Source organism: Tigriopus californicus, chromosome 6 (genome assembly GCF_007210705.1).
Source record: "Tigriopus californicus strain San Diego chromosome 6, Tcal_SD_v2.1, whole genome shotgun sequence".
Classification (NCBI taxonomy): domain Eukaryota; kingdom Metazoa; phylum Arthropoda; class Copepoda; order Harpacticoida; family Harpacticidae; genus Tigriopus; species Tigriopus californicus.
The window spans coordinates 10917284-10931235 of NC_081445.1; the positions used below are offsets into that span (position 1 = coordinate 10917284).

Genomic DNA, 13952 nt, shown 5'->3' on the forward strand with positions numbered 1-13952 from the left:
TGCAAAGTACGTTTTCGGAAGGCAATGTGGAGAAAACTAATGGCAGTGACACCCTGAACGATCAACAAAATAGAAGTTGGGCGCGCGCGCGAGCGCAAAAAAGGAAGACCAGTTGTCACGAGGAAACTCTTCAGCCTTGGAGCCTTTGAGCCTTCCCTTGTTTGAAAGGGAAGAAGACCACCAACTCATATACTGCAAAGACCAGCTCTCCGTTAGACTCATAGATTACAAGATAGGTTGCTTTTCGAGGAACTTAAGAGGATGGAAGGTCAAGCTAAGAACGTAATTGAGAGGCTCTCTGTATGAGTTAGTAGTATAAGTGGAAAATTGCTCAAGCATTTTTCCATTATAATTCAGAGGCATATGGGCAATGTTTGCCGTCTCATTAGTATTCCATCTATATCCTTGCATCACTCTAGGGTCGATAGAGCTCGAACTAGGGCTTGTACAACGCGATTCGTTGCATCCCTGCCCCTCAAAGAGAGAGATCCACTCCCCACAAGTTATCTTGTGGAGAGAAGCTCGGAACGAGTCTTGGCTATGCTATGGATAAGCTGAATAGGCTTATACGCTTTCAGAAGAAAGCGATAATGATATTTGGATGTTACCCTTAGATGTTTAAGAAGTTTAAGTGTCTTGTGCCAGGTTTCTCGGTCGTCCAGGCTTTGCTCACTATTCTCATCTATGGAGTAGGGGATGTTAGCTGACTTTTTTCTCAGCCTGATCTCGATCTTGGGTGGAAGCAAAGGCCCAAGACCATTTGCGTGGAAAGGCTCGGAATGGCGTCTCCTCGTGGACAAGTATCTGTTCCCCGACGAAGCTTTCTGGCTTTGACTACAGTAGCGATGAATGGTTGAATAAATGTAGCCACCAGCCCTCCATGACATCCAATTTCGAGGATCCTGATTAGGTTACTGTCTGATTGTTGAATAGTGTGTTTGATTAAAAAATGGCATGATATAGGGAGTTCATAGGGAATGGTATGGTATACTGAGATTCAATTTTTCTTCAGATTGTTCCTAAGCAAGAAACGAGAAGAGAATGTTGGTTCCTCCAAGGACAGAAACTGAAGCATTCGTTAAGGTCACACGAATCACAGATATACGCCATCTAGTAGATTAGTGAAAGATTACATCCAAATGGAGACGTAAAAATCCATAATTATCATGGTAAGTCTTTGGGGTTCGCCCCCTTTGAAGCATTTGGGTTCATGTCCAGAAAGGGGGCATGCATCAGCCATTAGACGTCTTTAGCACGTCAAAAATATTTTCATGGTCCAGTAACCGGTCGATGAGAGCCTTCTTTCTCTAGAAGTAATTAATTACAAGAGCAATGCAAACGGAAAGGGATAATAAAAGGGAAAGTGGCCTAGTCTGATTTGTTCCCAATCCGAGTATTCTTTCGAATTGTTCGCTTCACAATAAATCTCCCTCCTATAAATATAAATAGAACCATTCCAGATGCTGTCAAGCTTCATTGGATTAGTAAGTGACAATGCATAAATTCAACCATTCTTTCTTCTTAGGGTCGGAAAAGTCTCTTCCAGGAACATGCTCATCCAAAGACAAAGACCCTCTGCGAACTCGAGGTTCCGAGGTTTTCTTCGATTTCTTGCGTGAATGGGAGGACATGTTTCACTGTTTCTGGATAAGACGAATTTTCACTTTATATGAACACCATACACACTTCACTGATTAGCTTTCAACACTGCCTCAACAACTGACTTTGTCTACAAATCTTTTGTTGGAGTGATAAGGATGTCATTTGCAATCTTAATTAGCACTGATCAAACAATCTGTCCTCTATGTAGACCTAGCATACGAAAACTTCAAATTAGGGTTTTATCACCATGTTAGCACGACTTCGAGTTTAAATTGGAAATGATACCAACATGCTTGCCCTCAAGGAGTGCTTGCAAGGAAGTACCTGGCAACATTTTCACAGCCATTGCAATGGAGAACCATGGGCACACTTCTGAAAATTTCGGTTCAGGCAGAAGGAACGTGTTTTGACACTTGGCGAATGCTTTGCAACCGGTCTGAAAAGGCGATTCGAACGACTACGCAAAAGTTGTTTCTACCCTGAATTGGATGACTCTTGACATGGAATGGGCAGTTTTCTTACACTTATCAATGAAGTAGTAAGAGCAACCATAATTCTGTGTTGAACTCTTGGCATACTTTATCCGACCAATGACGGACAAATTGTGGAACGGTGGATAGTTGCCTGTTCAAAACTGTATGGAATAGATAAGATGGTTTGTTTGATTGCAAAATCTTTTGAATGTTGAATACTTCAAGCTCAATGTGAAATGCAGTCTTGATGCTGTATTGCACTTTAGGTAACATGTTCCCACAACAGTGCTTTATGCAAGATGAATGTTTTCACATGGGATTCAGCATTTTCAAAACAAAAAAAAAAACAATCACGGACCATACTACAATTGTGCATTCAGAAGGATCGATCATCTTATCTTGCTTCCTGTACTATTTGGGATGCTAGGGTTGGGGGTTGAGCCTCAGCCAGTTAGCAAAGCCAGTCATCACATTGTCCTCATTTAATTTCTTTTTGAATCAATAAAGTAAGAACTACTAGATCTTTCCCTTATTAAGATAACCTCACAAATATGTAAAGGTTGCGTGAAAGGTGCCTGTTTTCTCGTGTTTTCCGCCAGTGGGAGTAGCTAGCGTCTAAAAGTTTCCCTGAGAAATCGGAGAGGAGAATCGAACCTAGCACCTCTTTCATGCAAGGTAGCTTTTCTAACCACTACACTACATCTCTCCTCTTTATCTTTGCATTGTGCAATCATATGTTTTGGATATTTACTAAACATTAAAAAGGCATCATATTGTCGTGTCGAGGACTAGAGTTACCCATTGGTGACATGTGACCAAAGGGGGCCTAAGATGGAAGTGCTTCGTGTTCATGATGGGAGCTCCCTGGGTTTACTCTCCAAGTTCACTCGTCAAGGCCGTCCAAATGAACCTTTGTACATTGAGAGCACGTTGCTGCCCAGTTTATTCATTCCCTCCGTAATTTGTCAACAAGTAAAACCGAAACAGGGGTGTACAACAGAAGCAGGGAACCAAAATAGTTGGCATTGATCTCGTACTTTGACGGCCCCGTAGGAGCAGCGTTCATCGCGTGACTAAAACTAAGGCCTTTGGGTCTGCTGCTAGTTTCCGAGGAAGCCAGAAGGCCATGACACTTATGGCACAGATTTGGTCCCACGGACATTTAAGTAAGAGACCAAATAAACGAGTTGCCTCGGAGCTCTCTGCTCTGTTAACTCGTCTTGGGTGAATGTTCATAATTGAATTCCTTCAATTCAACTAGGTTACCATGAACGTGAATTGAGAAGCAGATGAACACCAACCATAACATCTGTGTAAGATTAGAGTTGACGATTTATGACATGACGAAGGAGCAACATGTACCACAACAAGTTTATGGTATATCGACAAAACCCTCGTCATCTTTCACCGTGAGTGGAAGCACTGAGGTGCATGCATGGTTCTAAGAATAGACTTATAATCGAGTCAGTCATTTCTCCTTATTTATTACCCGCCAAAGTTTTGAATTACTAGCCTTATTTGAGTTAATTTACATTTGGGGTTTTGGGAATGCATATTCCTGTAGCAGCGGTTAAACAAAGGCTGCGAATGCCTCAACAGGGTTACACCAAAGTTTGAAATCGAAGTACTATTTAGTAGGTGGGCCGGTTAGTATGAATCTGCATAGCTACTAGTAGTGCCGAAATAATTGGTCACTGAAATCTCTTTTTTAACGTCCACTTCACTGAATATATGAAATGATCAAAATAGTCGGGGCAGGTTTGCTGTGCATCAGGCTTGGAAAGGGTTAAGCTATATTTCAATGAAGATAAGTGGCGTGTAATTAGCCAAGTACTTCAGTTGTGGTATACTTTTCCATCTCGACAATTAAGGATGGTAAAGTACCCTCTATTTTCATTTTTAGGAATATATGTCTCGCACCTGTTATTTATATCAAATCCAAGGAATGGGAGAAACACTTATGTGGGTTAAAAATCTGAACATCTCATCGATATCTGGTATCGGGAATTTCAAATCATCTGGCGTACCTAAGTGACAATGGAACGTTCAGAAGCCAGTAAAATACCTTAGGCACTAGTCGGATTTGAAACTTTGAGGTCACCCTGTAAAGTTTTGAATTGCATTTAAATTTCATTCTGGTACTTACTCCTCGTGCCGTTCGGAAAAGACAAGCGGATTGGTCTGGATCAGCCTCAATGTCGGAACCACGATGGGGAGTTGATAGAGAAGAGGCTCTTCTCCGAAGTTCATAATCGGTTCCAGAGTTCCTCCGGTGAACTAAAGAAAGGTCAGAGAGAAAAGGATTTGAAAATTCACTTCCAAACGAAAACATATTTTGTAACAATTATAAACATCGTCAAACGTTCTGGCCAAGAATCCGTTTAAGAACGAAAAAGGAAATGGTTGGAAAAGCGTGAAATCTGTATATTTCCGATGCAAGAAGCCATTGATTCGAGCCTTACGGGAGGGATCGGTGAGATGACGCCGTCGCTTCGATTTGGTGGTTTTGCCTTTTTCTGTGAAGAACTTCACGGAAGCAGTCCACAGACTGACAGCGAGACCCCCGGAAGTGTCTTCAAAGGCCACTCGATTGCTTTTTCTCCGTTCAGAGTGATGTCTTTTTAGACTGGACGTGTAACGCTCGGCTTCTTTGGCGGTCAAAGCCGCCGCACTCATGCTTTTAACCGGCATCGTCTTCTCTTTGCCTTTGTATTTATGTTTCAGTTTCCCAATTTTTCCTATGGGCCAATCAAAGGCCTTGGTCTTGGCCACTTCAGACAAAACTCTGTCCTTAATGGGTCTATCTAGTTTATCGGATTTTGTTCTAGGTCGGGGTTTCTTCGGGGGTCGTTCAATATCAGCCAGGCTGTGGACTTTAGTCAATTTTTTAGGGTAGGTTTTCCTCAAACACTTGGTATCGTTAACACAAAACATGACCTCGTCCATGGCTTCATCCCTGCCCGTGGCGCCCTCTTCGTCTTCAGCAGGATGTATGGAGGGCAATTGCGGAACTTGGTTCTTGTTCACTCTTTGGCGTTCCCTCAACCAGGCCAATTTTCCTCTTGCTGACGAGGCAATGGACGAGGATGAGGAAACGGATGAGGAAGGGGATCGAAATCGAAAGCGTGGGGCATCGGATCGGGACCGTTGTCGAATGGCTGGAGGGAGGGACGAATTGAGCGGGGTCGGGGAGCCGACAATCACCGGGGTCTCATCTAAGGAGACTACGGGACTCTTCTCCCTGTTGCCGTTGTATCTTGGCTTGCGAAGACTTTTAGGCACGGCTCCAATGTCGCCGGAATTATGACGGGACCCAGCGCGTGATCCTGGCCGGGATGGGGTCTTTACCGTTGTGAGCGGCATGGAGATTTGTCTGGTAAAAGATCGAAGGTTGGGATTGCACACCATTGGCACGGCTCCCACGCTCAACTTCCGATATGCGTTGATAGGAATTAAAGGAGCGATACTGTCTTCTTTAGCGTATTCGGCATGCTCAAGCGAATCGAGCTGAATGATTTGGGGTGATCCAAATTCGACAAGATTAGCAATAACAATTTTTCCCGGCCCATCGACAGCCTCCGATTCGTCATCGACTTCGGGCAAATCCTCCAGGATGGTATTGACACTGGAAACAGTCAATTGGACGCGATCATCATTCTCTAAGTACTCTGAGCAATGGGTGATATTTTCATTGGATACCCCGCCGAGTTCCTCCATCTTGGAATGCTCATCCACACAAGCACCAGAATCCTCGTCATTCTCATCGGTCAGCTTCTCGTTTTCAGGATTGAATTTGTCTACCGAATTGATCCGAATCTTGAGGATGCCTCCCCGAGCTCGCTTATCTGAGATCTCGGTCTCCACCACCGGAGTTTTGACCAGGTCCGTGAATTCCTCATATTCAGCGCCAGCGACATCTTGGGATTTGGGAATAAAGCAACAACGACAAAGATTCCACATCTTCTTGAGAGGATCTTTTCACTCTGGGCTATCTACGGGGTGGGTGGGAGGGTGTGGGTTTGTCACAACTTCATGATCACGGGATCCTTGTCAGTGACACCAAGTGTTTCTGACATGTCCAATCACCGATAGCGACAACAAAGCAAGAGGAATCGTGCTCAAGTCCGAAGGGAATAACAATGCTCTCAAAATGGGAAAACGCCACTCCTTCTTGTCTTAGGTGGGGAGTTTGATGAAGAAAGCAGATGAAATAGCAAATTTTTGCTTCTTCTGATTCAGACTATGGGAGCATTGGACATTCATGATGAGTATTCTTGTCTCAATCAGGATCAAACTAGGGGTAGCAGCAGTAATAGTAATAGTGGCTGGAATGGCGGCAGTACAAGCACTCTGAAACCTGGGTGATTCTTAGCCACGTTCAACGTGTTGCAAATTCCCAAAATGTTGGGACTTGCTCTCAAATTGCATTCTTACTGGTCCATTCTGAACATGCTGGCCCAATTCGAGGCGAATACAGAATACGTAACTTTTGCAGCCACTTTGTCTACTGTTTCTCGAACAACGGCTCTCTTTCCCCTCGAAGTCTATGAAAGCAAGCGCATTCCTCAATGCGGGTTTGTTGTGCAATCCTACCAAGTTTGAGTCCCTTGGGAGTTCATCACTAAACCGCTCTCTTGAAACTAAAGCATTCAAATCCAGTTATAAACAATGGAGCAATGCCCCTACGTAGTTGTACTTTAACGTGTGCAGTTAACCGAAGATCAATGAACGATCGTATTGACTAGGTTCGTATGGCTGAGAATCACCTCTATAAATAGCACTAATCACAACCACCAACCCATAACCAACACTCAAGGATTTTGGATCACAAAGAACAGCCACCCTTTTCCACTCATCACATAACCCAGTTTCAAAATAGAGGTTGTCTTTCCATTCAATGTCACCAAGTCAGCTCTTTCCTCGCTTCCAAGCTTAGTGAAGAAGAGGCACGGGCAAGCAGGCCCCTCCAATGAGAAATTGTTTAGAAAGGATGTAGCACAAAAGCCAGCACAGCAGACATATCTACATCACGACCTACAATAGAGGGAGCAAGTGATCCAGGCACAGCTCAGGAAAAGAAGGAGAACAACGAGAGAGCTCGATCCAGTCTGACGTTCCTCCTTCCAAGGGAGTATATAGTACAGGGTAATCAATGCACTGCTTCTACAGCGGCAAGGGCGACGGCATGCCAAGGCTCCGGGGGACTGTGGAGGCTTAATGAAAGCACTTGATACTAAGAAGCACTATGGCTAGTAGATTTGCCACTTCTTCATATCTTCCACAAGCGCAACAAGGAAAATGCAATTCTCACGTAACCCCTGCGCTATTGGGAGGTCTCGTGTTCAGATCATCGAAGTGGCATAAAGGTGGAAGCTTTCAAAAGTGGAATGGATTTGCAGAGCAAAACCACAACTGAATCTTCTCTATACAATATACAAAGCTACATTTTTGGGCTATTGACTTTTTCAAATTGTATTATGACATACTTATTAGTAGAGAGCATTTCAAGATAAAATGAGTTGCCACTTTGTTTCCCAAGACGCTAACAAGTTGGACTCTTCTTTTTCTCAAATTAAAAAGTCCGCCTTTGGCATAATTTTCAAACTTTTGATCCTTTGCATTAAAACTCCAATTGTCATAGTCCTATTCTGGTTTTCTCACTTCATGTTTGCCAAAAGTACTCACATATAAAACTAATTTCAACAGATCTTAACTTGCTAGCCCATTTGAATTGCAACTTGTCATGATATTTTAGCTGTCTTGGTTTAACAACTTAAACACTACTGGCCAAATTAGATATTCAGAGCATTCAGCTAATTTCTTTATTGAAATCTTAACTTTTCTCATTTAGCAATTTCAGCAGCAAAGGGAGCTTTGCTCTTAGACCCCCCCCCAAAAAAAAAAGTATCATCAAATAACAATCTCATTTCAAGCTGGGTGCAACATTACAGTAACTGAAAAAGCCAAATCATCTTGAATCAACAGTAATGACGAAGATATAGAACTTTCAATTGCCTGATAAAATAGTTTTGGTTTTTTAAGTTTTAGCCATAGGGTAGGTTTAGGAAGCAATTGTCTGACTTTCGGCTTAATAGTGCATCAGTTGTGGATGGGGGATTCTTGCCTGCAACTCTCAAGCTCTCTCTCTTCCTCTCTTTCTCCAGTTTCTTCTCTCTCCTCAGCTGTAGCGAGAACCTTGGACTTGAAACCGTATGTACGAGTAGTGCGAGTCAAGAAGGAGCGCTCGTGGGCCCACAAACGTGTTCCAAACGTTCCAAATAACAAAGACGTGGGGGGCAAAGAAGTTGAATGCAAGGAAAGCTCCAAAGGGATCAAAAGATAATCGTTTGCCTTGCTGACGATGAATCAATCTTCCGTGAGACACATTCTCCAATAAAGGTTGCTTTGTGGGACCTTTGCCATCAGACCAAAAAAGTGCTTGAAATATCAGCTTGTACGAATTAATCAAAGGCTTCCTGGCCCCAATTGGTCATATTGATCTTCTGGGCTTTCTCTGAACTTCCCCGCCAAAATTGGAACTTTCTCACGTTCTGCCCAATGAACAGACGCTGTTGCCATGCCATTTAAAGCAACATTCGCATGAGGAACATGTCATGCAAGTTTGATTTGATTTGAATTCAAGTCTGTTGTACAACTGTGCCATGACGAGAAAGAAAAACAGTTCTCAATTGATGGCATTAATGTCATTTCTTCGAGATAATGATAAAACTAAAATGATAAGACAGTAAAGATGCTAAGAAAATATTTGACCGTCCAATTAATAGAAATGGTGAACCCAATCAGCAAGGGAGGCAACTATCTTATTTTCATTTCAGAGATCAATTTGCATCCAATATATGGGGTTCCAAGTACACAATAATTAGAAAGCTTTGAGAGGTAAAAAAGTACATTTGAAGCACGAAATGTGATAAATACGATTTACTTTTTAGCAGGTTCAGAACATGATGACGATCAATCAAGCTTTCAACAAAAGAAGAATCGTGAGACATTCACTGAAATTACTGATTGAATTTTGAGAAAGGCCATATACGACTCATTGTCTCGGAAAGGTTTGCTTGGGAACTATAAAGTGCGCTACCAAGCATAACTTCAGATGATGATAATAGTAAAATGTCACTTATAAGCAAAATGGGTTCAGAACAAAGCTGAAGAAAATAAGGTTCAAATTGCCTAAGCTAAGGCAAGTCCCGATATTATGAAACATGAGCTAGAAATGCCAACCAACTTTTCCAAGGAATGCGATTGTTCCAACCTTTCCCAAACTTCTGATTGTATCTTAACCCCTTTTTGTGTTAGAAAAGTAAACTTCCTTTAGAAAGCAAGCTTGCCGTTGACAAGTTATTAACGAGTACCAAAAACAGACGTACTCTGACATGAAATTCCTTTTTGGTTCCTTCGGTTGTTCCAACTTGTCTCGGCTTTTTCAAGCTACTGACAGCTCCACAAATTTAATTATGAGTACACACCCGACGAAGGATCTAATTGGAATCGTCGAGGTCAGTATTAAGAACTCAAATCTTCCGGTTTTCTTGTTCAGAAACGTTCTTACTCGGCGACTCCAGATTTTAAAGAAAAGATTCGCGATGATAAAATTTGAGTGTTTACGAGATACGAGATTAAGGGCTTGAAGAGTAAGACAAAATGACGCAAAAGTGACGTCAAAATAAAGGCATGGACCGTTGGGAGCCTCACTCAAAACCAGAACCATTGGAAACCCAGCAAGTGGGAGCTTAACGAGAATGTCTACATGACCATGAACAAACAAGATCCGCGAAAATAAGACCTCAATGAATGTTGACACTGGCCTTGCAAAACTAGTCCAAAACAGCTGTCTTTTTACCAAAAATTACGAGGAGCAAAACTTACATGTTCCTCTTTCAATACCAAAGTTATACAACCTTATGAAATGTTTTCCAATGCCAAAATATTGGACATCCCGAAAGGATGACAAAGAACAGAAAAAAGGACCGGCCTTGAGAAAAGTATTCTTACCAGCCACGAAATACCGGTTGCTGATTGAGTTTCAGCTAATGAAGGTTCCTCGTTGAAATTACTTATCTTACGTTTTAATTTAACGGCAAACTTACCAAAATATGTGAGTGTTTCAACAAGAATATACAAAACCATCTATTAGTTTTTCATTCTTGAAATTGGGCAATTTATCTTAGAACTCTCTTCTGAACTAAACCACTATCTTGTTCTTGTTCCAGGTCTTTGGACAGTTTCTTTCTTATTATAGCATCACATCATCCATACAAGTCAGGTTCAAAGGTCCCACCTCTGAAGGTGTGAATTTCGCACCTGAATTTCCAAAAAATGGTCGGGGAGGAACCTGACCCTTTCTAATGGCAAGAAACTGTGTCAACAGCAAGTCGACGTTTCTTTCCTCATATTTCCAGTATTTTCTAGACTTACCGGTTATGGTGCTGTAACTCATGTTTAATATGAATTGATCATTCAATTGGTTCCATCAAAGGACTAAGTAAGCCTCGAAAATGTCAGATAACGTACCAAAAGACCAAAAGGCGCTAAAGGCCCCCAATGTCAATGATATAATTTTTGCTAAAATGTAGTTCAGATCAGAAGTATTGGATTTTGTTCCATAAAACTTAAACTTCCTTTTATGGAGAGTGACATGTCTAGCGCTCTAGAAGTCCAAACTCAAAGTCATCTCTAAGTACCCTTTCATCATCCACAACCCTCCAGGAAAACTCGTCATGCTACAGAATTTCGCTTCCTCTATTAATGAATGAGCAAAGCCATCAGGCCTCCTTTTTGGGCTCCACCCTCACTAAAGCATGGAACTTGACGAGTCAAAGGACCATTTTTCAAAGGCACAACATCGGGAGAGGATACAAAAATAACCAGGTTGTCTAAGAAGACATTCAGGCTCTTATGCTTTTGTGAATCAGGTTGATCTCCTTGGAGAACTCAATTCAAGAACGAATGAATTGAAATGCAACACTTGGTAAGTTAGTGGTAAAAGCCTTCTATAGTTTTGTTCAAACCTTACTTTAGATTCCACTCGAGGCTTTTTCCATGTAGCTAAGTTGGGAAATAGAACAAGCAGGAAAAACTTTTGAACATTGAAATGAGAGAAAAGCAATCTTTTGGAGGACAGGATTAAACCTGGATTTCAAATTTAATGTTGGGATTAAGATTTGTTTTTGGGGATCGTGCGTAATTTATTGCTTGAGGCAAAGATCTAGTGCGCCACTAATTTCTGGTTTAGAAACTACGCTTCAATTTCCACAGACTTATCCGAATTTTAAATCAATTCTTCTCTAGCTAGAATGTAGGATTAGAGAATAATGAATAACTCGGATCAAAGGGCTAAGGAAGGAAGATAAGAACCGCTTATTTTTAATTCTGTCACTCCTACGGAAAGATTGGGCATCTTATCCGAGATTCATTGGCTTATTCATCATTAGCCGGAAGATTGAAGGACCGTGATGGGTTCGGGTTGTGGCCGAATTTATCCAAGGGTACCGATATTCTTATCATTCATTCATTAATGAGATCATATGTACCGGTACCGATGTACAGTAAATTCAAAGAATAAAAGACACAAGGTCATTTCCATGGGTTGGGTAATAATCAGAAAAAAAGGTGGAAGTGCATCAGATTTAAATAAAACACAATTTCAAAACTCAAGAACAGATTTCAATTCGGTGCTCCCAATCTGAGCCTGAAATTTGACGATTGTTCTCGAAATAGATTTGCCGCGGCAGGAAGACCAAAAACCCTATAGAGCTTTTCGACTTTCCTTTGTTCGCTTGGGCTTAACCAGGATTAGATTGGCCAATTATTTTCAAAGTTAGATTCGTTTTGGTTAGGCGGAGCTTAAACGATCAAGCCTTTTGATCTTCCAACGTTCTCAAGTTTACGGGGACTAAAAAAGGACGTGAGCTCCCACAGAATAAAGTTTTTCAAATATGGAATATTAGTTGATATGACATAGAAAAAATAACTGTGCCCTGGTAAGTCCAAAATACAAATGCTTAAAAATCAGGCCTAGAATATTCTAATGTATTAAGGTGGCCAGGTCTACTCTTGATGTAGAAATCCTCAGGCACAAAACAAGCATAAAATGCCTTTGTCAGGTTTTAACTAAAAGTGTGCATATTTACACAACACTGGTTTGTTTTGATGTTAAAACCGAGGCCCAGGCTGAAACATGAAATGCAAATGTTTTGACGAGCTTCGCTTGACGGCTGACTTAAAATGATCTCAAATAACACATCTTAAGGAATTATTCTCTCTCTTGTGCGACATGAAAAATGTTCTTGAGTTTTTAAGTTATTCAATCAGTCGAAACGGTACCAGTTGTACGACAAAAAAGTAAACCGGTAATTTTTCCACGAACATATTCTTTTATAAAAATATTTTCCAGCTTTGGTTCGAGAAAATTGAAACCTTATTCGAAAGAATGTCCTTGGTTAGCTTGACCAATAGAGGTTTAAGCACATTTCGATAGCCAAGTGACATGACAAAAATAGGCCAAAATACCCAGATCATACGGCTTAAATTTGTCAAATCGTCAAAATATTAACGGCAAAACGTCAGAGTGGCATTGCAAACATAGGAAACATTTTTCCTAAAAGGCCATGTCCACTTCAGCGATGTCAAGTCCCATCTTTGGAATAAACATTGACCCGTAGCTCGTACAACTAAATTATGATTCAACGGAAAACTTTTTCCACAAGTTGATTCCTCAATGGTATGAATCAAACTTACATTGAGTCTTTAGAACTGCAAACCGAGATGTGCATTGCTCACCCCTTTGTTTGGCAGGGTCAGACTCAATGACTTTACAGCGATTTCCATTAGTGTCATTGCTTGTGGCCACCACGCTGGACGCAAATTCTGAGTAATCTCCCTCAGAGTATTGGCGAGTCCGCCGCATTCTGGCCGCCAAAAACCGTGTTTTCGAAGGGGAATTCCACTTCTCAAATAGTCGAACAAATTTGTTCGGACTTTGACATTGATTGGAGGAAGCCTTTGGAACAGCAGTGAGCGTGTTTTGATGAGAATCGAGAACCGCTGTGATCTCCTCTTCGTGTTCTTCCAGAATCGTCGCATTTCGAGGGAGATTCATGATTTTTCGCAATTATAGAGTAGAACTGTTAAATCACGAGCTTATTTTAATGACGGGTAAAATGGATTTGAAAAGGGTGACCAATTTTAGTTCAAGGGAAATAATCTCCTTGTAGTGGTTATGCCCAAAACTTTTGTCAGAAGCTTTTCTCGTCGGAGAGAATATGCTTTCGATAACTATGAAATCAAAGATGGTGAGTAAAGTGGGACGAGTGGATTTGTTCTACAAATTTGCATTCTTTAGTCAGTTCTTACAAACTGGACACACTGACGCCAAAGAATTGCTCTTGTTTACTGATTTTCAATGTTGTCAGTGCTGCCGGTAACTCCTAATGGTGGGATAAAAATCGATTTCCAAAACTGAGATGGCCAGAATGGTCGGAAAATAAAGCTAGCCAAGGATGATGGAATACATTAATGCAGAGGCTCGCAGCGGAAGCATTGTTTCCGATTCTAGCCAAGTCAATGAGCCATCTACCGACCACATGATGAAGTTTGACACCAGAGCCCAGTTTTTTAAAGCGGCGGAGTGAGTCTTAGATCGATAAAAGGTCGTACTCATAATTTGGATCTTTTCTCCTTCTACGATCAACTCCTTGTCTTTAAAAACACTGGGCTGTGAAGACACCCGGCATTTAAATTTCAAATAGGACCAAGTAGAGGGCGCAGAAGGGATGAGAGTCTAGTGCTCTATGGGGGCAAGCCAAGCTGTCAGAGCAATTCATTCTAGCAAAGGGGAAGCAAGGCCTGTCACAACCT

General features: G+C 41.5%; 1 protein-coding gene across 7 annotated transcripts in view; it reads right to left on the reverse strand.

The window, feature by feature from the left end:
* Nucleotides 1-13952, reverse strand: part of LOC131882769 (5'-AMP-activated protein kinase subunit gamma-1-like) — a 60693-nt gene that overhangs the window by 10639 nt on the left and 36102 nt on the right. For 5 of the 7 annotated variants that reach the window (XM_059230026.1, XM_059230024.1, XM_059230023.1 and 2 more), the window contains one exon: nucleotides 4222-4352. In XM_059230026.1, the coding sequence (XP_059086009.1) occupies nucleotides 4222-4352 (131 nt within the window). Of the gene's footprint in view, nucleotides 1-4221; nucleotides 4353-4537; nucleotides 6051-13952 lie in introns of those variants that run through there. The other 2 variants (XM_059230021.1, XM_059230022.1) reach the window with 1 other exon arrangement.